General features: G+C 45.8%; 1 protein-coding gene across 1 annotated transcript; it reads left to right on the top strand.

Moving 5' to 3' along the window:
- On the top strand, positions 1–25,357 carry MATN1 (matrilin 1). Its single transcript, XM_053268174.1, has 8 exons — positions 1–98; positions 2,276–2,622; positions 13,488–13,710; positions 17,310–17,435; positions 19,909–20,316; positions 22,238–22,390; positions 24,176–24,256; positions 25,066–25,357. The coding sequence occupies exons 1-8, from the start codon at positions 11–13 to the stop codon at positions 25,116–25,118; spliced, it is 1,479 nt and encodes a 492-aa protein (XP_053124149.1). The 5' UTR covers positions 1–10; the 3' UTR covers positions 25,119–25,357.
- Positions 25,358–26,372: the final 1,015 nt, after the last annotated feature.

Here is a 26,372-nt window from a genome sequence, read left to right as displayed (position 1 = left end):
GAGAGCAATCATGACACTGACGTTTGCTGGCTTCCTGCTCTCTGTGGTGCTCCTCCTTCAGGAGCAAGGAGTTCGCGGGTTCCCTCCTCAGCTCAGAGGTAAGTCATGAGGGGGCATCCGTTCCCAGGTCCTTCCCACTCCCTTAGGCCAGCATGGCAAGGTTAACCGGGCACAGGAGGGAATGAAAACACAGAAAGTGACAGGAAAGTTTGTGAGTTGTGGGAAAGAATATGTTGGACAGTTCTCCCTACCCGATGCAATAACATTTGCAGGGCTCAATGCCCTGCGTCTGCTGGGTTCTTTACTTTGGGAGAGCAGCTGAGATGAAGACATCCACTTAGATTTAACCTTGTGGCAATGTTAACATTTCTCTAGAACTAGCACACAAAGTAAAAGGGTGGTTTGCGAACTCTGCTTGGTTCAGCATCCTGATACTTCGTTCATCCTTCAGACTTTCTGAGGCGTCATTCTTTGAGGATTAGTTCCTGCAGGTTTTGGCTTGGAGTGAGTCAAGTGCCCCAGCAGAATAACCTCTTTGTAAAAGCAAGTCTACTCAGCAAAGTTGTTGCCTATGGTTTTCTCGGTCCTTAGCTTGTGATTCTTGGTTTTTCTGTCTCTGGGATAATCCAGTTCAGCCCTGGAGTTGAAAGTTTAGTCTGTCCAGGCTTGAAGAATACAACTTTGTATGCAAGATGTTGAACCTAGCAAAGAGAAGTCTGAGAAACATAGGAATCTGCCTTCTACCGAGTCAGACCCTTGGTCCATCTAGCTCAGAATTGTCTACACTGACTGGCAATGGCAGTCCAAGATTACAGGCAGGAGACTCTCCCAGCCCTATCTGGAGAAGCCAGGGATTGAACCTGAGACTTTCTGCATGCAAGCAGATGCTCTACCATTAAGCTATGGCCCCTATAATCTTGGGAACATAGGAAGCTGCCTTATAACAAGTCAGACCATAGGTCCATCTAGCTCAGTATTGTCTACCCAGACTGGCAGCAGCTTCTCCAAGGTTGCAGGCTGGAATCTCTCTCAGCCCTATCTTGGAGATGCCAGGGAGGGCACTTGGAACCTTCTACATGCAGGTGCTCTTCCCAGAGCGGCTCCATCCCCTGAGGGGAATCTCTTACAGTGCTCACACATCAAGTCTCCCATTCATATGCAACCAGGGTGGACCCTGCTTAGCTAAGGTGACAAGTCATGATTGCTACCACAAGATCAGCTCTCCTCTACTGTCTCTACTGATTGGCTGTGGCTTTCCAAGATTTCAGGCACAGGTCTCTCCCAGTCCTACCTGGAGATGCCAGAGATTGAACCTGGGACCTCAGATGCTCTTCCACTGAGCTAAGGCCCCATCTCCTAAAGGGAATATCTTACAGTGCTCACAGGTAGTCTCCCATCCCAATGCAAACCATGGCAAACCCTACTTAGCAAAGGGGGCAATCCATGCTTGCTACCACAAAACTTGCTCTCTTCTGTCCTTCCTGAGTTGGAACATTATAGCATCCTTCAAATATCTGGTGTCCCATAGAAGGAGGCAAACACTCTGCTGTGTGGGTTAGATCGAATGGGCTTAAGTTAGGAACATAGGAAGCTGCCTTATACGAAAAACCCCAACTTCAAGTATATGCTGATGGGATCCAAGCTGTCGGTGACGGACCAGGAGAGGGATCTTGGGGTCGTGGTGGACAGCTCGTTGAAAGTGTCGACTCAATGTGCGGCAGCTGTTAAAAAGGCAAATTCAATGCTAGGGATCATTAGAAAGAGGATTTAAAATAAAACGGCTAACATTATAATGCCCTTATACAAAACTATGGTGCGACCACACTTGGAGTACTGCGTACAATTCTGGTCACCACATCTTAAAAAGGACATTGTTGAACTGGAGAAGGTACAGAAGAGGGCAACCAAGATGATCAGGGGCCTAGAGCACCTTTCTTATGAGGCAAGGCTCCAACACCTGGGGCTTTTTAGTTTAGAAAAAAGACGACTGCGGGGAGACATGATAGAGGTCTATAAAATCATGCATGGTGTGGAGAAAGTGGAGAGAGAGAAATTCTTTTCCCTCTCACACAACACTAGAACAAGGGGTCACTCCATGAACAAGGGGTCACTCATGTGAATAGTTCCATTGTTAGCTTTGTTTTCTTTGAGGATCAAACAGTGGGGAAAAATGTTTGCTTTTCAAGATCAGGTGGAAAAGGAGGCTAATCGCCATCTACTTGAGCCTGAAAAGTTGGCAAGCAAGCATCTGTTGCTCTTCCCTCTTTCCACACAGGTGCCCATTGCAGGACAAGGCCTACGGACCTGGTGTTTATCATAGACAGCTCTCGGAGTGTGCGTCCCAATGAATTTGAGCAAGTCAAGGTTTTCCTGTCCCAGGTCATCGAGTCACTGGACGTGGGACCAAATGCTACCCGGGTTGGCGTCATCAATTATGCCAGTGCGGTCAAGAATGAAGTGTCCCTCAAGACTCACCGTACCAAGGCCGGCCTACTGCAAGCTGTTCGCCGGGTTGAGCCCCTCTCCACTGGGACCATGACGGGCCTAGCCATCCAGTTTGCAATCAACAGGGGCTTCAGTGAGGGTGAAGGAGCTAGAGTGCGGTCGCCAGATATTAACAAGGTAGGAATACATTACATTAAGGTAGGCCAGAGGAGGCTGTCTTCCATCTCATTGCCCCCCCCCCACCTCCTCAAAATATAAGCTTGCAGGAACAGGAAGGAAGGAAGGAAGGAAGGGCGACCCCTGGGGGAAAATGTCAAGGCTTATTCACACAATCCTCACTAGGGTGTAGGAGGAATGCCCAGCCAGGGTGGAAGAGCTGGGCATGCTGCCGACTGATGGTCATGTAAATCCCAACAAAAAGGTGAAAGGGATGGAGATTGATCCTCTGGAAGGCAGGAGTGATTGTGTGGGAGGCAGGAGTGATTGTGCGGGAGGCAGGAGCGATCGTGCAGGAGGATGGCTTATTGTCCACCCTCAGTAAAATGCTGTGGAGAGAATCTGTGTAGGGAGTGCCCATCTGACCCACCTCCCACCTCCCATACAATCACTCTCCCTACCTTGTTGACACAACCACCAATTGGTTGTTTACTCAGTCGTCCATCAGGAGCAAACCTGGCTCTCCTACCCTGGCTGGGCACTCCTCCTATCCTGCTGAGAATAATGAGAACCAGCCTACTGTCGTGTAAATGACCCCACTGTGAAACGGATCTGCACCAAATTTGCAAAGGTGGCATCTTTTGTTGGATGTCTGCAAATGACAGACTCCGCATTAGGATTTTATTTTAATGGCCAGTAGAAAGTTTAGGGCTAATCATGGTAGAATACTGAAACAATTTCTCACCTTAACTATACTGGCACTACCAGGCCAGAATAATGAATCTGTGTTTAACTGAGTGAGAGAATTGGACCCCCTAGCTCAATCTGTCTACACTGATTGGCTCTTCAGGGATTCAGAGAGGTGTTTTTCTCAGCCCTCCCGAAAGATGCCAGAGCTTGAGCCTGGGATCTCCTCTCACAAAGCAGATGCTCTATCACTGAACTATAGCCTCCCTAAGCGAATGGAACGACACTGGTATTATCTCAAATATTGAGTCCAGTTCTTTAGGCAGGCCCTGGATTATGTTTATGAGTCTCGTGGTTTTAGGACATATATTTTACCAACCTATATATTGCTGGATAGGCTTGTGCATTTCGATTCGGGTACAAAATGTTTTGTGCTGGAAAATGGCAATTTCTGAGGTTTTGTAACCAAAACAAAATCAAGAATTAAAAAAACAGATATTTTTGTTTCCAAATTGAAATGACTGTGTTTCGGGCAGAATGCTTTGTTCTTCGGAAAAGCATTGTAATTCAAATTGAGTTCTCTGACTCTTTCCACTCCAGCTGAGGCACTGAGTGATTAGCAGAAGATAAGATATGCAAAAACTGTTGAGCATGAATAGTTTAGTTAAGTGTTGTATTCAGTGTGATTGAAATGCAAACTGACCCTTTGCAAACTGATTGCAAAGGGATTTGGAAGACAGCATTTTGAGACAGAAATACCCAAATAACTTTGGGAGCTCAATGCAATTCCAAAGCTCTTTTTAAAAGCCATGGTATAAATTGTGTGGAGAAGCTTTTTGAGAAGCTGGTTAGGAAAGTTCTGAAATTACACAGGTGTTTCTTTCCAAAGGTTTAGAAAGAATCTCTTGACTTGTTCAGGGCTCTTTTGAAGAGCTATTTTGTTTTTATTCTGATTTTTATGAGTTATAGTGGTGTCTAAGTTTTGATGTCCAAGTTGAGCAGTCTAATGTAATTTAGGCCACAATGTAATTTGGTGGGACATGATGTCTAAGCCAGGGGTTCACAACTTTTGCCATTGCAGGGACAGGTCATCCACATGGGATGACAGGAGACAAAAGGAGTGGGGTGGGGAATACACCTGTCAATCTATTGACATCCCCAGGAATCTTAGTTGCTTCTCTCTTTCTTGTAACCATGATCCATGGTTTTGCACTTTCTTAAATGCAGTGATGATAAATCTCAACAATTCTGAACAGTAGGCTGATTTGTCTGGGCTATGGCTCACTCCACTTCAGTTAAATGGACATTTGAAGCTGTTCCATAGTACCTAGGCAGTTTTATTTTATTTTTATTTTTACATTTTATATCCCGCTCTTCCTCCAAGGAGCCCAAAGCAGTGTACTACATACTTAGGTTTCTCCTCAGAACAACCCTGTGAAGTAGGTTAGGCTGAGAGAAGTGACTGGCCCAGAGTCACCCAGCTAGTATCATGGCTGAATGGGGATTTGAACTCGGGTGTCCCCGGTCCTGGTCCAGCACTCTAACCACTACACCACGCTGGCTCATTGGTCTATCTTGCTATCTCAAATGACCTGTGGTCACTGTTCCATGGGGATGGAATGTTTTTATTGAAAGATTGCTTGAATCCACAAATGGGTTGTGCTGCTGTGCTAGTGCCACAGGGAAAGGTTCACACCCGCTGCAAAATTCTCAAATAACTGTGCCAAAAAATTAAGTGTCATTGTTGTTCATCATTCTCTTTACTCTTTCAACTTGTTTATGTGGGGCTTCAGGGGCAAAACAGTGTGTTGGGTGGCAGTGCCCCAAGGGTGGTGCACCCAGATTACAAATAGGGCAAAGGGCTGATTTCTTAGGAATTTTTGAGGTTTACGCATCTTTAAGATTTCCCCCCATAGGGAATAATGGAGGTTTCAGCAGCTCCATAACTCCACCTAGGGTGCACTGGGATGGCCCAAAGAGAGTGGTGTGCCAACCAACCCCCTGGATTGCTAACCCATTGGGGTACTGGGCTTTGTTGTTTCTGAGGTGTTGAGTTTAGATTCTCTGGTAGCAAATGAGATTTTTAATGAAAAACCATGAATCCACTCTCATATGCTACTAGAGAATCTACTTTCTGAACACCTCTAGAACAAAACTCTGTATTTCATGGGTTGGCAACCCATGTGGTTGGTTGGCACCCTATGTGCACTACACCGCCATTTGCTCTGGGCCACCACACTGCCCCTCAAGTGGAGTTATGGGACTGCAGAAACCTCCATTATACCCTACAAGGAAAATCTGAAAGACACATAACTTCATTAATTCTTTAAAAATCAGCCCTTTGCCAAATTCCTCTGAAAAAATTGTGGTAGCTTCCTTGCACCAACTGGGCACTATCACCAACCACACTCCACTCTGGGCCACCCTTTCCCCCCACCCCACGTGAAGCTATACTTTTCCTGAAACCTCCATCATACCCTATGGAGAAAATCTGAAAGACGCGCAAACTTCAAAAATTAACCAAAAATCAGCAGTTTGCCCAATTCCTTTGAATTTTTTGTGGTGGCATCCACTTATTGGGCACTATAACCCCCCACCCACACTTTTGACCACATGACCCATTTTTAAATCTGAATTAATTCAGATTCAGATTCGGGTTAATTTGGATATAAAACAAAACTGGGGTGATTCAGAAGGCTTAATTTTGGACAAAATACAAAATGGGGTTGATTCAGATTTGGTACAAATCGAAACAGAAAAATATACAAAGTGCACAACCCTATTGCTGGATAAACATTGGTGATTTTGCATCCTTCCTATTTAATTCTCCGCACTCCTTAAAGCTGTAATCCTCAATGCTAAGAATGATGAATTGGCTGTATTCCAATGAAACAGAGAACAGATTTTCAGATGGGTTGTTTCTGTGAGATAGCAAGTTCCCGTCTCCTTTTTCAGGCATTTGAAACCTGCAGGACAAAACATTCCCGGTCTCCTTTTTCAGGAACCTGCAGAACCTGCACGACAAAGCATCCTCAGACAGATTTTTCAGGGGACAGAAAAGGTGCAGAAATAATATTGCTATCTCTATCAGAACAAGCCTTTCAGTGCACTAAAAGGAACTTTGCGGACTGTGAAGGCCTTTGCCCTTAAGTACAAAGATAGAAGCACATTTTGCGAGCCACACTCTCATTTTGAAACAAGCATTGTTTAAATTTCACTGTGATAGAGGTTAGGTGCATTCCACCGTCAAGCTCAGTATAATATTATTTTATGAAAGAACAATATGCATCATTGTTAGCATTATTTGGGAGAACAGAAGTGTGGTATCCTCTTGTTTTCTGCACTCCAACTGTGTTGGGAAGAGAACTGGTCTTGTGGTAGCAAGCATGAGTTGTCCCTTTTGCTAAGCAGGGTCTGTCCTGGTTTGCATTTGAATAGGAGACTACATATGAGCACTGTAAGAGATTCCCTTAGGGGATAGGGCCACTCTGGGAAGACAAAGCATCTGCCTGCTTGCATCCAGAAGGATCCAAGTTCCCTCCTTGGCATCTCCCAGAGAGGGCTGAGAGAGACTCCCGCCTGCAACCTTGGAGAAGCTGCTGCCAGTCTGGGCAGACAATACTGAGCTAGAGGGACCAATGGTCTGACTCGGTATGAGGCAACTTCATATGTTCCTATGTTTAGCAGTTCATATTTTCTAGTCTCTGTCCCTGGAAAAGCATTGTCCCTTAAAGGGAAATAGCTGTAGCTCAATAGAAGAATAGAATATTGTCAGTGTTACTGAGCTAAATAGACCACCGGTCAGATTTGCCATTTGGGGATGTCTTATAAAAATGTGTCATGTGATTTCCTGGTATTGTCATTCTCCAGGCTTCCCCTCCTGTCTGAGAGTCTCTAGAAGTGAAATCTTGGTGGGTGGGGTACATTTCATCTCTAATATACATGCTTATCAAAGCCTGTGCATGAACACCAAGGCTGTGTGAATCACCGTTGATTCAATCTGGGGGTCATTTCAGTGCCTTGGACAGGCCTCCAATTTCCTCTGATAGATTTGGTGTGTATGTGTGTGTTGTGTGTGTATGTGTGTAAATGTTGTAATATGTCCCAGCCAGTAGGTGACACTACCGTTTGCTGGAAGTGATACTAAATAGAGATAGAGTCCTATTCTTTATCCTGTCTGTTCCTTTTGTTGATCTTGTTTATTCTTAAAGGTAAAGTGTGCCGTCGAGTCGGTGTCGACTCCTGGCGACCACAGAGCCCTGTGGTATTCTTGGAGTACAGTAAATATGTTTTTATTCTAATGGCTGCTGTCCTCTGAGCTCCCATGACAGGCGGCAGTCCAATTCAATTCACTCACATTTGAAGGTATCACTTTGAATCAGGCTGAAGCTTTGACCTGACCCTTATTTAATACTTATCAGGCCGAATCGGAGGATGATTTCATTTATTTTTGCTCCCAGTTTCAGTTTTTAAGAAGACTTCTGGAACTCCCCTCCCTTCTCAATGAAGTTCTGGGAAAGGTGCAGGGTACGTTGGGAAATGTAGTCTTTTCAGGGGCTGCTGATAAATATTTGCAACAGCAGTGGCACCACTCTTAGCTGGCTGCTGGCATTCTGGAAATGTCATGGTTGGGTGACAAGCGCTGGGCTATGGTGTGTTTAAAGAGCAGGAAAAGTGGCCAGAAAAGCTTAGGAGAAACCATCATGGCTACTGGAGTTATGCTGTACTTTAAAGTAGAAGTGAACAGAGATGGGAAAGTAAGCCCTGGCTGCTACATAGGAACATAGCAAGCTGCCTTCTACTGAGTCAGACCATTGGTCCATTTAACTTGATGAAGCTATTCTGATGATCAGTGGGAAGCAGGCTAAGGGTGCTTAGCCCACTCCTCACCGATCGTCAGACTCACTGGGCTCGCAGCCGAGCCTGGTTCAGTCAAAGCTGGTCACCCGCTTAAGTGGCCCTCCTCTAAGCCCGAGTGAGTGCTCCGCTAACCCGGGCTTTCTGGTCGTAAGTTGCTGCAGTGCGGCTCTGCGCTGTGGCAACTCATGAGTAGACACCCAACTGGGAGTCTCTCCAGCATGCCCTGTGCTTGCTGGAGCAGGGCATGCTGGAGCTTCCGGGGGCCGCGCGGCCGACAAACACCCCAGCCCCCGCTGGCTCTGTGACGGAGCCGGCAGTTGTGTGGGCGGTCGGTGCTGCTCATGTGTGGGGAGAGCGGACTAAGCCTGCTCTCCCCGCAAATCCCCTAGAGGCTCTTTTCACGGATCGTGAGAAGAGCCTCATTATGTATTGTCTACACAGACTGGCAGTGGCTTCCCCAGGGTTGCAGGCAGGAAATTCTTTCAGCCTGATCTTGGAGATGCTGCCAGGGAAGGAACTTGGAACCTGCTGCATGCAAGCACGCAGGTGCTCTTCCCAGAGCAGCCCCATCCCCTAAGGGGAATATCTTACAGTGCTCACATGTAGTCTCCCATTCAAATGCAAACCAGGGTGGACCCTGCTTAGCAAAGGTGACAAATCATGCTTGCTGCCACAAGATGAACTCTCCTCCCATAGGAGAGGAGGAGAGCTGGCCAGCGGAGCTGTAAAAATAGCACTAAGGAGGTGCTCAGCATCTGACCGAGAGCCAAAACTCACATGAAGGGGAAACGGGATTCTTCAGAAGCCCATCCATGCTGTTTGGTCCTGCATGAGAGACCAGCACGAGGTACTGCTGGAGCTGGGGTGGGGAGGGGAGGTCAAGAGAAATGGGAATCTTGAAAAGCCCTTGATGGTGGAAACCAAGGATGGAATGTTGAATCAGGTGCATAAAGTTTTGTAGTGTCATAAAAATGTTAATAAAATTTCATTGCCTAGTGCTTATGAGTCATCCTGTTACCTTTGCACTCATTGGCTCAGATTCTGGAAGGTGGAAGCAGATTTTCTTCTTACTGTGCAAATAAGTAGGAGACTGCTTTTCTTATATGAATATCTACAAGTAAATTCACTACATAGATAGACAGAGATGTTTGGAGTGGCATTTATATGTTGCATCTAGTCTGGCCCGCCAAGAACTAGAAAAACTGATTAGACATCTACCTGCTCAAAATATAAGAGAGCCAGCATGATATAGTGGCTAGAATGTTGAACCAGAACCGGGGAGACCTGAGTTCAAATCCCTAGCCATGAAACTCACTAGGTGACTCTGGGCCAGTCATGTATCTCTCAGCCTAACCTACCTCACAGGGTTATTGTGAGGTTAAACACACACCATGCATGGGCTTCTTGAAGGAAGATAGAATAGAAATGTAAAAATAAATAAAATTCTAGAAAGAGACATTATAAGGATTTATTCCTCCTGGTGTTAGATACAATTCAGAGAAGGATTTTGATGCTGACAATAATTCTCTTTGCAACATCTATTTAATAATATGTTGAGTTGTGGCAGGCGAATTTAGATGTGTTCTAAACTGACATCTCTCTCACGCATAAAGGCAGGGGTGTGCATGAATCAATTTTTGCGATTTGATCTTGAATTGAATTGCAATTTTGAATTGAATTGAATCATGATTTTTTGGCAAATTTTCAATTCAGTTCAGCCGGCAATGCCCGATTCAAACCAGCTGGCAAGATAGATAAATTTATTGGGTCATTGACCAGCAAACCAGCCGGCAATTGCCAGCTGAGCTGAATTGAAAATTTGCCAAAAAAACCACAAAAAAAACCCCCATGATTCACCCATAGGGAACAATGGGGAGCTCAAATCACTGATTGTTCACCATGGGTAGGTTCTAGGGACATCAAGCAGGGTTGGGTGGCAGAGCATGATGGTTGCTACCTACCACCCATCCCACAAAAGAAACAGGCAAGCAGGCAATATTTAATTTAAAAAAAAACTTTCCCCGAAAACCCCATAGGATCCTATGGAGGTTTAGGTTAATTTTTTTTAAAAAAATTACCCACTTGCCCTTCTTTTGTGGGTTGGGTGGTAGGTAGCACCCATCATGCTGTACCACCAATCCACTTTGGTTTCCATACGACCTACCCATGGGGAACAATTGGGTGATTTATGTTCCGCATTGGTCCCTATGGGTAAAATGCAAATTTTTGGTATATTTTTGATTCAATTCATGAGACCAGCTGACAATGGACAGCTGGTTTGATGAATCAATCTGGATTTTGCAATTCAATTCAAGATTGAATTTCAAAAATTGATTCTTGCACACCTCTGCTTTTATGTGTGTGAGAGATGTGAAGCAGAGTGCACTGTGCACACATTTTGCAACCTTGCCTTGAAAAACAACACTGTGAAGCAGCATACACAGTCCCTCCCAACACAGTGCAACACATTTTGCCAAACATACTGTCCAAAGATGGCCAAAAAAGAATCACTGACTGACCCCAGAATCCACTGCCAGCCACAGTGTCTTTTCTGTAGTAACATCATTGGCACAAGTTGTTCTCTCACACACAATTATGACTCTGTCCTTACTTTCAACAGCTGCCACAGCACAGCAGCACCCTTAGCAGCCAGCAAGCATAGCCATAAGATCAACTACAGCAATGTCTTCAGGCACATTTTGATTGAGTGAGTACATCTTGCAGTGCAGAATACAGATTGCAGAGCAGAATATAGCAGTGAGTGAAGCACAGGTTACTCTCAAGGCTGGAGCTCATTGCCTAGAGATGTTTATTTCAGGCGGTATAGAAATATGATTAATTAATTAATTAATTAATTACAGCAATCACCAAGCATGCGCACGCGTGTGCGTGCGCGCGCACACACACACACACACACACACACACACACACACACACACACTCCTGAGCTGCCACTGTCCATTTCTCACCACAACACCATCTCACAAACAGACCAAACCACAACTCAAGGTAGGCATCCATCCATTCATCCAATTTCTGCCTTTGTCAATCTGAGATCCAGAAAAAAACAGATTGTTACATCAGCAATAGGTAGCACAGCATTATACTGAGAAAAGAAAACCACAAAATCAAACCTTCCTTGATTCCTTCCTCATCTCCTGATCTATCTCTGCCTTTGAATACATTTTTAAATTCCCTTCTTTTTAATTCCCCCTTTGTCAATCTGACATCCAGCAAAACAGTTTAGCCGCAATAATATACCCAGTGCTGAGAAAAGAAAATCACACAATCAAACCTCCCTCCCTCCTGTCCTCCTGATGTATCTTCTTCTTGCATAAGGGCTCTCTCTCTCTCTCTGCCTTCTAGTCCCTTTGAATACATTTTGAAATTCCCTCTGAAAGTTTTCTCTCCTCCCCCCCCCCACAGCCAATGGGGCACAGTTCCCATGCCAACACTTGATTTTAATGTTAACAAGCCAACCAAGAAGCAAGGGGATCTCAAGCCAATTGGAAGCCAGACAGAAAACCAGAAAAGGCAGAAAACCAATCAGCAAATGGGGAAAGCCCACCAAAATGGGCGCATGAATCACACAAATTGATTCACGCTGAATTGTGGCTGATTCGAATCGAGCTTGAATCAGTCCCTTCATTTAAGGGATGATTCAATTTGCGATCGGATCAGCAAATTGCACCCAATTTGACGCAAATCAATTCATGTGCAAATCAAATTGCACATCCCAGCGTAAAGGCCACTCTGTATGCAAAGAAATATTGTTCTTTGGGATTTCTCTTTACTAAATTTGTTAAATAAATGGCTCCCTCTACTGGCAACAGGGGGAATTGTATGGCATGATTCTTAATTTTACAAAATGAACTGCATCTATTCTAATCTGCAGTCATGCGTTAAGGAGAACAGACAAAAAAGTAGTACTTCTTCACACGGAGTGAATTTAATATGGAATTCTCTGCCATGGGATGTGGTGATGGCCACTAGCCTAGATGGCTTTAAAAGCGGGTTAGATAAGTTCTTGGAGGACAAATCTATCAATGGCTATTAGTCACGATGGTTATAGGCCATTTCCAGGTTCAGAGAACATAGGAACATAAGAACAGCCCTGCTGGATCAGGACCAAGACCCATCTAGTCCAGCATCCTGTTTCACACAGCGGCCCACCAGATGCCACTGGAAGCTTACAGGCAGGAGTTGAGGGCATGCCCTCTGTTACTCAGAGGCAGGAGGCCTTTGAGTAACAGTTGCTAGGAAGCAACAATGAAAGTGTTTCCCTAAATGCTCTGCCGATGCTTCACTGTTGGGCTTCACTGTTACATCACCCAGAGATGTAAGTTTGGGACAGTGTACAACTATAATTAATAAAAACTAGCTGGTCGGGGTGAGAGCATCTGTGCCTCTAGTTCTCCCCCCTCCTTCCCCCTCTCTCTCGACTCTTCACCCATTCTGATTCCACCCACCCCCGGCCACTGCTGCTGCTTTCTCTCCTGCCACCACCACCATTTTCTTCCTCTCACTTCCCCCCTGCTGCCATTTTCTCCCCCACCAGCTGATGCCTCCATTTTCTCTTCCCCACTGACACCACCATTTTCTTCCCCCCCTCCACCCACATGATTGTCCACCGCCACTTTCCTCTGCTCCTCCCGGCAGTTTGCTCTCGAACTCTCGCAAGAGCGGCCACGCATGTGATTAATGACAGGTACATCTTAGTAGACTTGTTCAAAGAACCCAGACCACCCAGCTCCTGGGGGCCACCTGACTCAGCACTCCCCCTGAACCCCGGCCAGCACTCATTTCCCAGCTGGGTTTGTTGCTTGGTTCTGAGTTCAGGGGTTCTCCTGATATTGAATTTTCAATATGAATATGACAAATGTTTATATACCGCTTTTCAACCAAAGTTCCCAAAGTGGTTTACACAGATATAAATAAAGAAATAAAAAAATGACTCCCTGTACCCAAAGGGCTCACAATCTTAAAAAGAAAGAAAGAAAAAGATAAGGCACAAGCAACAACCACGGGTGGGATGTTGTGCTGGGGATGGATAGGGCCAGTGGCTCTCCCCCTGCTAAATGTAAGAGAATCACCACTTTAAAAAGGTGCCTCTTTGCTCAGTTAGCAGTTTGATAGCAATATCAAAGGACTTGGAGAGGAGGGGAGGCGTAAATCTATTTTGGATTCAGGTAAATATGGTACCATCGTGCTTACATTTTCTGAAGGTGGTGGTGGTTGGGAACTCCTTCATAGGAAGACCTTTTAAAAAAAACCTTTAAAGACCTAAAAAACACCCCTTTTTAAGTCCTTTCAAAAGTTTATCACTCTCTCATCCTCAGGTGGCCATCATCGTGACAGATGGGCGCCCTCAGGATGGTGTGAAGGACGTGTCAGCAAGAGCAAGGGCTCTTGGGATTGAAATCTTCGCCATTGGCGTGGGCCGTGTGGACATGCACACCTTGAGGCAGATGGCCAGTGAACCTCTGGATGACCACGTGGATTATGTGGAGAGCTACAGCGTCATCGAAAAGTTGACCAAGAAGTTCCAAGAAGCTTTCTGTGGTAAGTTCTGAAGAGGCTTCACACTGGGAAGGATTTCCCTTCTGTTTGTGAAGCACGAAACACAGAGCCAATGGATATACTGAGCCCTTTCTCACGATCGGCAAGAAAGGGCTTGAGGGCAAGCAAGGAGGAAGCCTTGAAAAAGCTTACTTCCCTGCAGACAAGCCTGGTCTGTATTGGTCTGGTCTGGTCTGGAGATTGCCCGCCCAGACGTGCAGCTGCTTTCTCGGGCAGCATGGAGGGTCAGGAGCTGGGACATATCATCCTGGCCCCTGGAACTGTCATAACGCACCACATGAGTGTGGGGTGGTGCATTATGGAGATCTCCCCAATGCCGGCTGGGAGCCCCACAGTCTCTCAGCCTCAGCACTGGCAGACGATCGGAAACACGAGGTTAAGGGAGGGCTTACTTCATTATCCTCATGTTGAATGTGGGCTCTGGAGGTGGGCTTTCCTCTGCACCACCATCGGAAGACCCCAGCTCTGAGCAATTCTCATGTGCAGGCAAAACCAAGCTGGGCGTGAGAATAGCCTCATTCTATTTTCATGCACATTTCCCGCAGATTATACATTTTTTGGTTTCCTGTCCAGGGGTGGTGATGCGGGTCATAAGAAGTCATTTTTACACACAATGGAGATCCTGGAGGTGCAAGTCCCTTCCTGTCTCAGTTCTGCCCAGCAGGGTCTTTCGGTGAAGCTCCCAAACACAGTCCGAGGTACAAGGCAGTGGGTAGATATATTGCTTAGGTCATGTGCGCTGTTGCTGGGCCCTGGGATGTGATGATGTGGCTGCTTGCAGAGTGGGCAGCCCAGACTTTTTTGCACTTATCATCTCCATGGGGCCTCGCCACTCTGCAGCATTGCCCTCAAGAAGCCCCAGCATGCCAGAAGCAAGAAGAGAAGGTCAGAGAGCAGCCCCACAGCAGTGAGTCTCATGGGGAGGGCAGCTGAGGTAGCAGGACAGTGCAGGGAATACACAGCTGTGGTATATGCAATATTTTTAAAACATATATGGTCATTTTCCATGATTATACTTGGGTATGGGTTATACCCGTCTGTGGGATATATGTGCAAAAAAATGGTATATAGTGGCCTGGTTGACACAATTGTTCAAATCTAGGTTTAATGTGAGTTACTGACATGCACATATAATTGTGTGGACCTATGCCAAGGTGGTTTACAGCCCAAGATGTATCTCAGATTCCTGCCTTAGTGTGCGTTCACTCAATCACACTTATGTCGGTAACCTACATTAAACCTAGATTTGAACGATTGTGTGAACTGGGCCATTGTTACATGCTCCCACCATTGACAGCGTCATTGTGATAGTAAGACAGGCAATGGCCAACACTGGTGACAGTTTCAGAAATCTTTTGCTCCCCTGCCCCACACTGCCATTTTGAATTGAATTTTCTCCATGGACAATTTTCAGCTCAGTCCTAAAACATGACCTGAAGGGAAAGGATTCAACAGTCTCTCCTCATCCACCCTTCCTTTGCCTCACTGCCTCAAAGCCTGCTGAGTTTGATTTTGGCACATTAAAAAAATGCAGAGAGGGGGAAAAAAAACACTAAACTCTGCATAATATGTGGTTTGAGCTTTATGGTACTGCTCAGTTTCCTCTCATGGGAAATGGCTTCCAGAATGTGATATTTATTCGGGGGGAAAGGCATTGGGGAAGGATTAATTCTCCTTCTCCAGCACTGAATTTCTTATTCTATGCTTTCTATTAATTAAAAAAAAATTGCAGGCAATACTATCACAAGAGATTGCCTCTAGTAGATGACCTTTTACAACCCAGTGTTTAGATTAGCTGTAAGTTATATCAGGAAACTGTTGTGTGCATGGGTCTAGTCCAGAAATTACACTGCATCATGGGTTCATGTTCCTCAGGAGGGTATTGTAATGAACATAATTAATGAGATAAATTCTCAAGATATATACTTCTAGTACAGCTTCTAGCTTCTAGTACAGCATATGTAGGCACAAACATAGACAAAGTTTAAGACATCAAAAGATAGCAATGAATACAAAGGGCATTTCATGAAAGATCATTTCAAGGAGCATAGTTCAAGAAGTTTTGTACTTAAAAACTATAAAGTAAGAAAAGATTCAGGTGGGGAAGCCCAGAGGCAACCTGAATCTCCATCAGAATGTCTACCTTTTAAAATGTAAAATTTAGGATGGGCAAAAGGAAGCACTTTTTCACATATTGAATGCTTAATCTGTGGAACTTACTGCCACAAGATGTGGTGATGGCCACTAGCTTAGATGCAGATGTGGATCATCAGTAAGGTCAGTAAGGGCAGGAGGGGCTATAAGAAAGAAAGAAAGAAAGAAAGAAAGAAAGAAAGAAAGAAAGAAAGAAACTCAAACTTACAGGCACGCAACAAATCCTCCAAACCAGGGAGCTTCCTCCAGCCCCTCCTATGTGCCTGCAACTTCTTGTTTTAGTGTTACTGACTGGAATAGTTGCTGGTCATGCTGTTCCAGCCAGTCTGCATCCTAGGGGGTCTCCTGGCATCGACTACTCCAAGGACTTAAAAAAATAGGTAAAATATACAGCCCCTGAAGCCACAAGATTTGTTCCATGAGACTTGTAACAAGGAAGCTAGAACTGGATCCTGCAATTTGATTTCCAGCAAATTCCAAATCTGTGAGTGCTCCCTGTGATGTTTTTGGTGAATCCATTCCTTGATCCAGGCCAGCTTTTGAATGGGGTTTTAGTTACTTGTATTCCAGTCCTGGGTTAGAGGCGGGGCTAACAAACAGCCAGCAGCAAGAGCACGGAAGGCAGACTGCACTTGCCTCTCTGTACATAATATATATTTAATTCTCTAAGGCATACCCATGGCTAATCCCATGTGTGGCAGCTCTCTTGCAAGAGTTTGGAGAGCTGGTGGATAGGCTAGCCGTGGGATGGGTGGCAGGGAAGAAAATGGTGGTTGTGGCCATGGCTGGCCGGCAAAGAAAATGGTGGCTGGCCAACTGGCCAGAAAGTGGCAGTGGTGATGAGGTGGGGAGAAGAAGTGGGCGGCCGGAAAGGGGGGGGGAGAGAAGAAGAGGGCTGGTCATCCAGCCAGCAGCAGGTGTGTGTGTCGGGGGAGAAGTGGGTGAGGGAGAGAAGAAGCTGGCTGGCTGGCCAGAAAGCCGCAGGGATGGGTGGGGGTAGAAAGGAAAAGGTGGCGGGTAGGTGGGTGGGTTATATTCTATTTCATTAAACTATTAATATTCCTGATTCCACTCCACTGCCTTTTGCTTGCATACCACAACTCTTCCCTTTGGATTTTACACTCCCGCAGAATGTGTTGTGTGAATTCAGAAATTTTTGCCCATCTCAGGTTCTCAGTGTGCCAACTCACCATTTAACTGGGATCATTAACCTTAGGTCAGAAACTGGCTGGTTGATCCTATTTAAATATCAGGGTTTTGTGGTGCGAATCTGGGATTGGTGGAAATATCTGAGATCACATGACATGATAAATCTGGGATTTGCTGGTAATCTTATGTTGCTTTGATTGTATGAATCAGCCCACTGGCTGGATTTTTAAAAAAATAATCCCCAGGATGCTGATGTGTTTTCATTTTGCATTTTACAGCTGTGTCAGACCTCTGCGCCACTGGAGACCACGACTGTCAGCAGATGTGTGTCAGTACAGGCGCATCGTACACATGTGCATGTAGAGAGGGGTTTACACTTAACAGTGATGGGAAAACCTGCAATGGTAAATAGTTCTGTTTTATACTTGGCACAGTGGACCTATATTAATTCCAAATCATGTCAACTGCATGCAAATTTCAAAAGTCAAGGATCTACAACATCGTGTGGCCACATCAGCCTAAGTCCGGCCCACGGCCCCTCCGGTTACGCCCATGTGCGTGATGTCACACAACGGGGGCGTGGCTTGGGCTCTGGAGGAGCCCAGTGTGAACTCCCCCCTCCCGCCCGGGCTCCTGAGAGCCCGAGTGAACTCTCTGTCTGTTATTTCAGACAGCTCTCTGTTTGAGTGAACTCTCCGTTTGTCATTTCTGGAGGGAGATAAAGGGGTAAAAGTCCTATCGGGCAGCCCGTGCTGCCTGAAATAACAGAGAGTTCGCCCAGGCTCTCAGCAGCCCAGGCATGGGAGGGGGGAATTTTGCTTTGGGTTCCTCCTAGCATCCCCAGGTAGGGCTGAGAAAGACTCCTGCGCGAAACCTTGGAGAAGCTGCTGCCAGTCAGTATAGGCAATACTGAGCTAGATAGACCAATAGTCAGCTTCTTATGTTCCTATGCCTGTTCACATCGAAAAATGTCAGATTCAGGGGTGTAGCTATAATTGAGCGGATAGGTTCAAAGAACCCAGGGCTCCCAGCTCCTGAGGGCCTCCCAGATCTACCCTCCCAATTTTCTTCATTATCTCCCTCACTGCAAGGGGCCCCCTCTGCTCTAGCTACAACCCTGGCCAGGTTCCAACAAGAAACGACAGTGACACTGTTGGGAAAGGCCATGTCAGCCCTTCCTAATGGTTATGGCATTTTGTGTCATTTTGGGAATCCAACTTGTCTGTCGAACCGCCTTCCTGATGCTCCTCCTCCCCCTTATCCAGGTCTTTGTACGGCACTGGAGTGCTTCTGGGAAATGGAGTTTTTTCTAAGTCTGCAGCCATGCCTGAAGCCTTAGAAAAAACTCTGTTTCCCAGAAATATTCCTTGTTACCCATGGAAAGGACAGAAGGGTGCTTCTCTTTTAGCTCTTGAGTGGCTCAGGGTGCTTAACTAGCCCTCCTTGCTGGACTCTAAACAGCCAGAGAAGCTGCAGGAAGAATGGATTGTCTCATTCGAAACTTGATGCTTGCAGCCGAGAACAGAACAAGGGATCCACTGAAATATATAAACTTCTTCAGTAAACTAAGAAGCAGTACTCGGAAGAGCATTCATTGGCTCAAACATGACCAACTCAGTTTTAACGCTGAGATTTGGGACGCTTTCATTATATAAAAATGCAGACTAGAGCAAACTCGACACTCTGTGGTGCATGCCATTTAAGATGTCTGTGCCTCCCTTACCTTCTGAGGATTAATGCTTGCCCTCTTGAACAGCCAAAGAGAGCACATAGAGTACTTTCAGACATGAAGGTTAACATGGCCTTTGAGCCTCCTTTCTGTAAGGCATCTGAATGTCTCCTTGTTAGTATGGAAGAGAAAATAAGGGAGGCATTTGCAATTTCACATAGCTGCTTTGGAGAGCTGAAAGGGAGAACCTCTTGGTTGGTTTGGCTGCCTCTGGTACCAATTTGGCTCTTCTCGATTTAGAACGGCCTCTTGTAGTGGCCATTCCATCAGGTCATTATATAAGTTCCTTATGTAACAGTATGAAAGAATCAGTGCCTTAATTTCTTTATTTTCCCCATCTTTCCCTCTCCTCTTTTCCTTCTGTATCATACATTTCAGGTTGTAGACCACTGTTATAGAACATAAAGAGGCTATGCTCATGCTCACCCTAACCCAGGCTAGGGAAACCCAGTCTGGGTTAGGCTGCATGTGAGAACCGCTGGGATGGAGCCTGATCCTGGCAGGGCAGTGCTGTCTAGCCCTGTTCTAAAGCCCGGCTCTTAGCCAGGGTTAAAGGCTTGAGTGCGCCCTTAACCTGGGTGTGGGGATCGTGTGTTTGCTGGGGCTGCGGACACACGATCCCAGAGCCTGGGTTAAGGGTTTTCCATGTTGGAAAATGAGCTTGCTAATGTCTTTAAAAGGTTTTTTTAACAACAACAACAAAACGTTGTTTAAATAGAGAGCTGACTGTTTCAGTACAGATGGCCCTCGTTACCCGTGGTCCCAGTTTCATGTATCCACAGTTGGGTAATAGGGACCCAGTTTCTTTATTTGTGGGGCAAAAATAGGGTTATTTTTGCCCATCTGCAGTTCTTGAGTTGCTGGAAATGACTAGGAACAAAAATCAGAGGATTTAGAAGCTTTAGGGGCATTGCTGGAGAGCTGAATTGCTGGAGAGCAAGGTACTGTGCTTATTTCTGTCCCCCCTGCTTTTTCTTGTGATTTTCAGCACACTTCCGTATGCTTTGGAACCAACCCACCCCAACCCCCATAGAGTTAAGGTTTCATTATCTGCAGTTTTGTTATCCACGGAAATTGGAGGGACTGGAACACTTGTCAATAACGAGCCACCTGTATCTGCATTTTGTTTTCCCCTCCTTTCCCCCCAGCTTGCAGTGGTGGGGCGGCCACGGATCTTGTCTTCCTGATTGATGGATCCAAGAGTGTGAGGCCGGAGAACTTTGAGCTAGTGAAGAAATTCATCAACCAGATCGTGGATTCTCTAGATGTGTCAGACAAAAATGCACATGTGGGCCTAGTCCAATACTCCAGTTCAGTCAGACAGGAATTCCCACTGGGGCAATTCAAGAGCAAGAAGGATATCAAAGCAGCCGTGAGAAAGATGGCCTACATGGAGAAAGGCACCATGACCGGTCAAGCTTTGAAGTACCTCGTTGACAATTCTTTCGCCATCTCCAGTGGGGCAAGGCCTGGTGTCCCCAAGGTAGCAATTGTATTTACAGATGGCCGGTCACAAGATTACATCAACGATGCTGCCAAGAAAGCCAAAGAACTAGGTAAGCTTTCAGAAATGAATCCTAAAATAAGTTGAAAATAGTTTTACATGGGCTGGGCCCTAGTTCAGTGACAGAGCATCTGCTTGCATGCCGATGGTCCCAGGCATCTGCATGCAAGGGCTGGGAAAACTCCTGCCTGAAATTTTGGAGAGGCATTGCTAGTCATTGGGCTTGTTCACACAACCAAATGGGCGGGGGGAGTTGGAGGGAAGGCGGGATCCTATTTTCCGGCTCCCAGATGACCAGAGCCTGTTCATGGCTCTGCCACTCACATGCCTGCAAGAATGGCATGAACAATCTCCATAGCTGAGATTGGGAGGGCGGGAAACCAAGCTGGGTCTTCCAGTATCCCACAATCCACCATGCTAGCAACAGAGAGGCAGCCCTCAGTGCAGAAACAGTGCTCCTCTCCCCAGCGCCGGTGCTACCATTGGGCCAACTAGGCAGCCGCCTAGGGCGCAGACCTCCGAGGGGCACAGAGTGTAGAGTGTCAATGTGCTAAGAGTGTGAGAAACCAGAATAATGAGTAGAAATATGAGGGGGGAAACCAGTTCATTGTTTTCAACACTAACAAAACTGTTAAACTTGATTTATAAATTATAAAGAAAAAATCTACTGAAGATGTTGACAACTTAAGGCCTGCAAGAATTTGGAAAAATATTGATGTATAATGAAAACAAAGATATTGATGCTGAAGATCTATGTTGTGAACCAACTTATAGCAATAGCTTGAAGACTTCCAAAGTCTATGCCACCACAAGGAGTACTTCTCTTCACACTACAACAAAAACTCCTGGATAATGTGCCTAATGCTTCCATTGCTCTAAGGATCCTTCTCACACTTCCAGTATCAGTGGCAAGTGGTGAACGTAGTTTCTCAAAGCTCAAACTTATAAAAACTTACATACACTCAACAATGTTGCAAAAGAGACTAGTTGGCTTGGCAACTATATCAATTGAACATGAACAGGCATCAGCACTTGATCTGATCGAATTGGTGACAACATTTGCAAAGGAAAAGGCATGCAAAGTGAGATTTTGATGTGGTGTTGAGGGTTGTGTTGCCCTTGATGGAGATATACACTCTACCGAGTGCCCTTGTAGTTCAAAATAATTTGTGTGCCAAAATGTTTTCTTTTGTATTTAATAAAAAATTGATGTATTACCTATTCCTGCAATTTAAAATGAATTTAGCAGTTTCAAGTTCTGTGCTTTTCATTTTTTCTAGAAAACATCTGTTTTTGAAAATTGAAGTTGAAATTTTTTTTTGCGGGGGGGGCGTGTTGCAAGTACTTAGCCTTGCCTAGGGTGCAAAGTAGTCTGGCACGGGCCCTGCATCTCCCTGGCCTTGCAAGCCTCAGAACATGGCCACCACCCACATGGGAGCAGTTTAAAAGCAGTGGCGGCACAGAAGGCTGGGCTCTATTTGCCTCCTACCTCCCTTTCAGCCTGGGTAGTGGATCTGGGCTACCCAGGCATGGAGCGGCTGGGTTGGGAGGACTCCCAGCGCTCCAGACAACCAGAGATTCCTGCGTTAATCCTCCTCTAGCGAAGAATATCTGGTTATGAAAACAACCTTAATGTGGGCAGCACTGAACTAGATGGAACAACAGTCTGACCAGATTTTCTGGTCAGATTTTCTATATTCCTTTGAAAATCTGAGAGCCAGCGTGGTGAAGTGGTGACAGTGAATATGAATATGATGAATATTTATATACTTCTTTTCAACAAAAGATCCCAAAGTGAGAAGGAAGGAATGAAGGAAGGAGGAGAGAAGAAATGCACCGTGTCCCTTCTGTGCCCCCCGCTTTCACCCCGGTGCTGCTCCTGCACCTAGTCTAGATGGGAAGAAGCTAATAATAAAGGCTTTTGTTGCTATGTTGCTAATCTCAGGCAGATTAGACATTCTCGTTTGTTTCAGGCTACAAGATGTTTGCTGTTGGAGTGGGCAATGCTGTTGAAGATGAGCTGAAAGAAATTGCCTCCGAGCCCGTAATGGAGCACTACTTCTACACGGCCGATTTCAGAACCATCAACCAAATTGGAAAGAAACTGCAGAGTAAAATCTGTGTCGGTGAGTTTATTATGGATGGTCTATTGTCAATGCAATTCTGAAGAAGAGAGCAGAAGACAAATGCAAGGGGAATGGGTGAAATCTAGATGGGATGGAAACAGAAGCCTCATTTTTGCATTATGTTCAATACACGTATGAGTGTACAGTGTGCACAGGTACAGATCTGTACATATGCAGTCATTCATGAATTATGTTGAACTCAGGTAGAGCGGAACAGTGACCTATAATTCTCAGTAAGGAGCGAAAGGGGGAGCAGGAAATATTTTGAGGGGAGCGCCCTTTACCACTTGTTACCTCTTGGAGTCATCCATGGTACAGACATCTGTGCACTCGTACAACACAATGAGGCTATTCCCATGATTGCCCAAAAGTGGGCTAATGGAGCCCAGTCCTCTTTTGGGCAATCGTGTGCTGCAACAGGAGCTATGTGGCTCCCAGCAGCTAACCTCGTTAACCCCCCTCCCCTTAAACGAGGTTAATGGAGCGATCACTCAGTTAACCTTGTTTTTTAATTGTGTGGCGCTGCAGCGCACAGCGACACATGAGGAGACCCCCAGACAGGAGGCTGCAAGCAGCCTCCCTGGCTTGGAAGTTTCTCCAGGGACATCCTGGAACTTCTGGGGGCCGCACAGCCTCTGATCCCCGCAGCCCCTGCCAGCTCCGTGATGGAGCCAGCAGTTGTGTGGGCAGCCGATCTGGCTGCCCAGGGCTGCCTTTTGATCATCTGCAGGGAGAGTGGGCTAAGCCCACTCTCCCTGCAGACACTGAAGAAGCTCTTCTCACTGATGATGAGAAGAGCTTCAATGAGGTCGTTCACAAAATAATAAACTGTGTTCTACTCGGCTTTGGGAGCTGTGTGTGCTCCCAGTTTTCCATTGTGTGGAAGCAAGGTAGGAGGAACTTGGTTTTTCCTCCTACCTTGCTTCCACACAATCATTTCTATCCAGGTTTTCCTCCTACCTTGCTTTCATACAACTGAAAATTGGGAGCACACACAGCTTCCAAACCTGGGTAGATCACAGTTTTTTGATTGTGTGAATGACCTCAATGTCAGAACAGGACTGGAAAAATCCGTCCATTCCTACTTAGAAGAGAGCTTCAGCTTTCCATATGGGCAGGCTCATGTGGATCATTTTTATCATGGCAGGGTTTTAAAAAAAAATCATTAGGTGCATCACATTTACAATTACAGAGCTGGTCTCATGATCAGTGAGACCCAGTGTGGAAGGGTGAGCAGGAGCCCTGGGTGGCCAGATAGGCCGCCCACACCATTGCCGGCTCTGTGATGGAGCTGGCGGGGGCTGGGGAGCTTGGGTCCGCATGGCCCCTGGAAGCTCCAGTATGCCCTGCACGAGCGCACAGAGCATACTGGGGAGATCCCCTGAGCTGGGAGGTGGCTTTTCGCCTCCCCTCCAGGGGTCTGCTCGTGAGTAACCGTGGTGCAGAGCCGTGCTGCGGCTACTCACGATCTTTAAAACCAGGTTTGCGGAGCGCTCACTCTGCAAACCTGGTTTTAGGGCAGGGGTAGTTAGGTGGGTTACCCGCCTAGGAACCACCGGGCTTGCAGCTGAGCCCGGTGATTCACACGATGGGGTGAAATCGGGCTAGTCTCCGCTAGTCTAATTTCGCCCCATCGTGTGAATAGCCTCACAGACTGCTACACTTGCCTTCTGCTCACAGAAAAAGATGATGCCATTTTGTCCAATGCCTTTGGTTTCTTGGGTGCCCACTGGCACTCCCCCATTAGGGAGAATTCATTCCACACTTTGTTTTTTTCTTCCCCAGAAGAAGATCCATGTGAATGTGAAACCATTGTGAAGTTCCAGACGAAGGTGGATAACCTTATAAAGGCACTGACACGGAAGCATATCCTTTGAAAGCTCTTGGGAATGTGGCATATGTGGATATAGTTTTTTGGAGGGAAAATATTGGCTTCTTAGGTGAGCCAAATGTCCAGGATGCTTGTAAATCAAGCAGCATGGTATTCCTGGTCCTTCTGATCTGGTGATCAGATGCAAAAGGAAGACTCAGCTCTTCTGACTTTAATGCTTGTGTAGAAGGGGGTGGTTTAGTATTTGCAGATTTTCCAACTTGGCGTGATTAGCTGTCATTCATGGCCTTCACCTCTGCAAGATATTGGACATGTAGCAGCATCCCTAGCACAGCTATGGGAGCAGGGAGGGAAGAACAGCTGATCTTGTGGTAGCAGGCATGGATTGTCCCATTTGCGAAGTAGGGTCTGTCCTGGTTTGACTTTGAATGGGTGACTACATGTGGACACTGTCTGCTGTAAGATATTCCTGTGGGGGGTCAGGCTGTAGCTCAGCGGAAGAGCATATGCTTGCATGCAGAAGGTCCCAGGTTCAATCCCTGGCAGCATCTCCAGGTAGGGCTGGGAAAGACTCCTGTCTGCAACCACTTCTACAATCAGTAGAAGCCACTGCCAGTCAGTGTACACAATACTGAGCTAGATGGATCACAGGCCTGATTCTGTATAAGGCATACAGTATGTTCCTATGACTTTTTGGTCTGATCCAGCAAGGCTCTTTACATTTTAGTCAGCTTGTCATTTCTTGCCTTTGGTTCAACTATCTAATGCAGCACAAACATTTGGAGGAACATCTTCTTTCTATACTTTGAAGTAATCCAAGGATTATTCCTTAATTCTTGCTTACTGGAAGCTGTGACGAAAAAGCTTATTGCTCTGGAAAACAGAATCACCGTTTAAAAAACAGGCCCTCTCCCTGCCTCTCCTTCCTAACATAAAATAAACACACCCAGAAGACTTTTACTGATATGAATGGGCAGCTCGTCTGCAGTTCCACAACAGGCTTTATATCTATTTTAATGAAATGACTATTCTACCTGCCTTCCTTCTGAGAGGAAAAGAACACACACACTTAACAGTAGAGTATATGTCATGATAAAGCACAGTAAATCCTTGTGTACCAAACTATGTTAAACTTTCCTGTCATCATAGAATATGCATATAGTAAAATACTGGGAGAAATTGTTTTTATCTAAAGCTTAATATATACATCTATAATGTTTGTAATAAGTACTTTTTATGAGTTCTGTGAATGCTCACTGGGATCATCTGCATCTCCTTGGTTTCTGTGTATCGCCTGGTTTCATTTAAGAAGTGAATTTGATTCATGTGACTCTGAATGTTAAAAGTTGCAAGTGTATAATTGATGCATAAAGCCTGTATCTATAAGTAGATGGAACAGTTAGAGGATATTAATCTGTGGCGTACAGGACGTGATCCTCCTGCTATAAACTCCTACCCATGGTTATTGTAAAGTTCTAGAAGACAGAAGGCAAGTTAAGATCTTCAGGAAATTTCTGCTCACCAACAATAGTGCCTAGTAGGGTCAAGTCTGGCTTTGTTCAATGGTAACAGTCCCTATATCAGGTCAAGTCTGATTTTCTACAATGGACTTATTCATGGACTTCTTGATATTTGCACAAGACAGCTGAACTAGCATGATGGGTTATTACTGGTTTCTGATTCCTTGGCTATACAATTCTCCAGTGTTATTAATGGCCACATCTCAAGCAACCAAAGTTTTATTCGTAACAAAGACAAGTAAACAGTGCCGGCCACTGCAATTTGAAGGGATCCTGGCTATGACGTTTTCCTCATCACTTTGTTAAAGGTAAAGAGTGCCATCAAGTCGATTTCGACTCCTGACGGCCACAGAGCCCTGTGGTTTTCTTTGGTAGAATACAGGAGGGGTTTACCATTGCCTCCTCCAGCGCAGTATGAGATGATGCCTTTCAGCATCTTCCTATATCGCTGCTATCCCTGAATTAGGTGATATTCAAGCCATAGACTGATAAACACACCCCACCCCACCACCCCACCCCGCCCCGGAGGTTCTGTTGTCCCATTAATGGTTTCTGGCCTCCATTGACGGAGAAATCACACCAGGGCATGCAGTGTTACACACATAGACACACAAATCACCACTGTACCCCT

Source organism: Hemicordylus capensis, chromosome 7 (genome assembly GCF_027244095.1).
Source record: "Hemicordylus capensis ecotype Gifberg chromosome 7, rHemCap1.1.pri, whole genome shotgun sequence".
Lineage (NCBI taxonomy): Eukaryota > Metazoa > Chordata > Lepidosauria > Squamata > Cordylidae > Hemicordylus > Hemicordylus capensis.
Note: the sequence above shows the minus strand (reverse complement) of the source record. Positions and strands in the feature narration are given on the sequence as shown.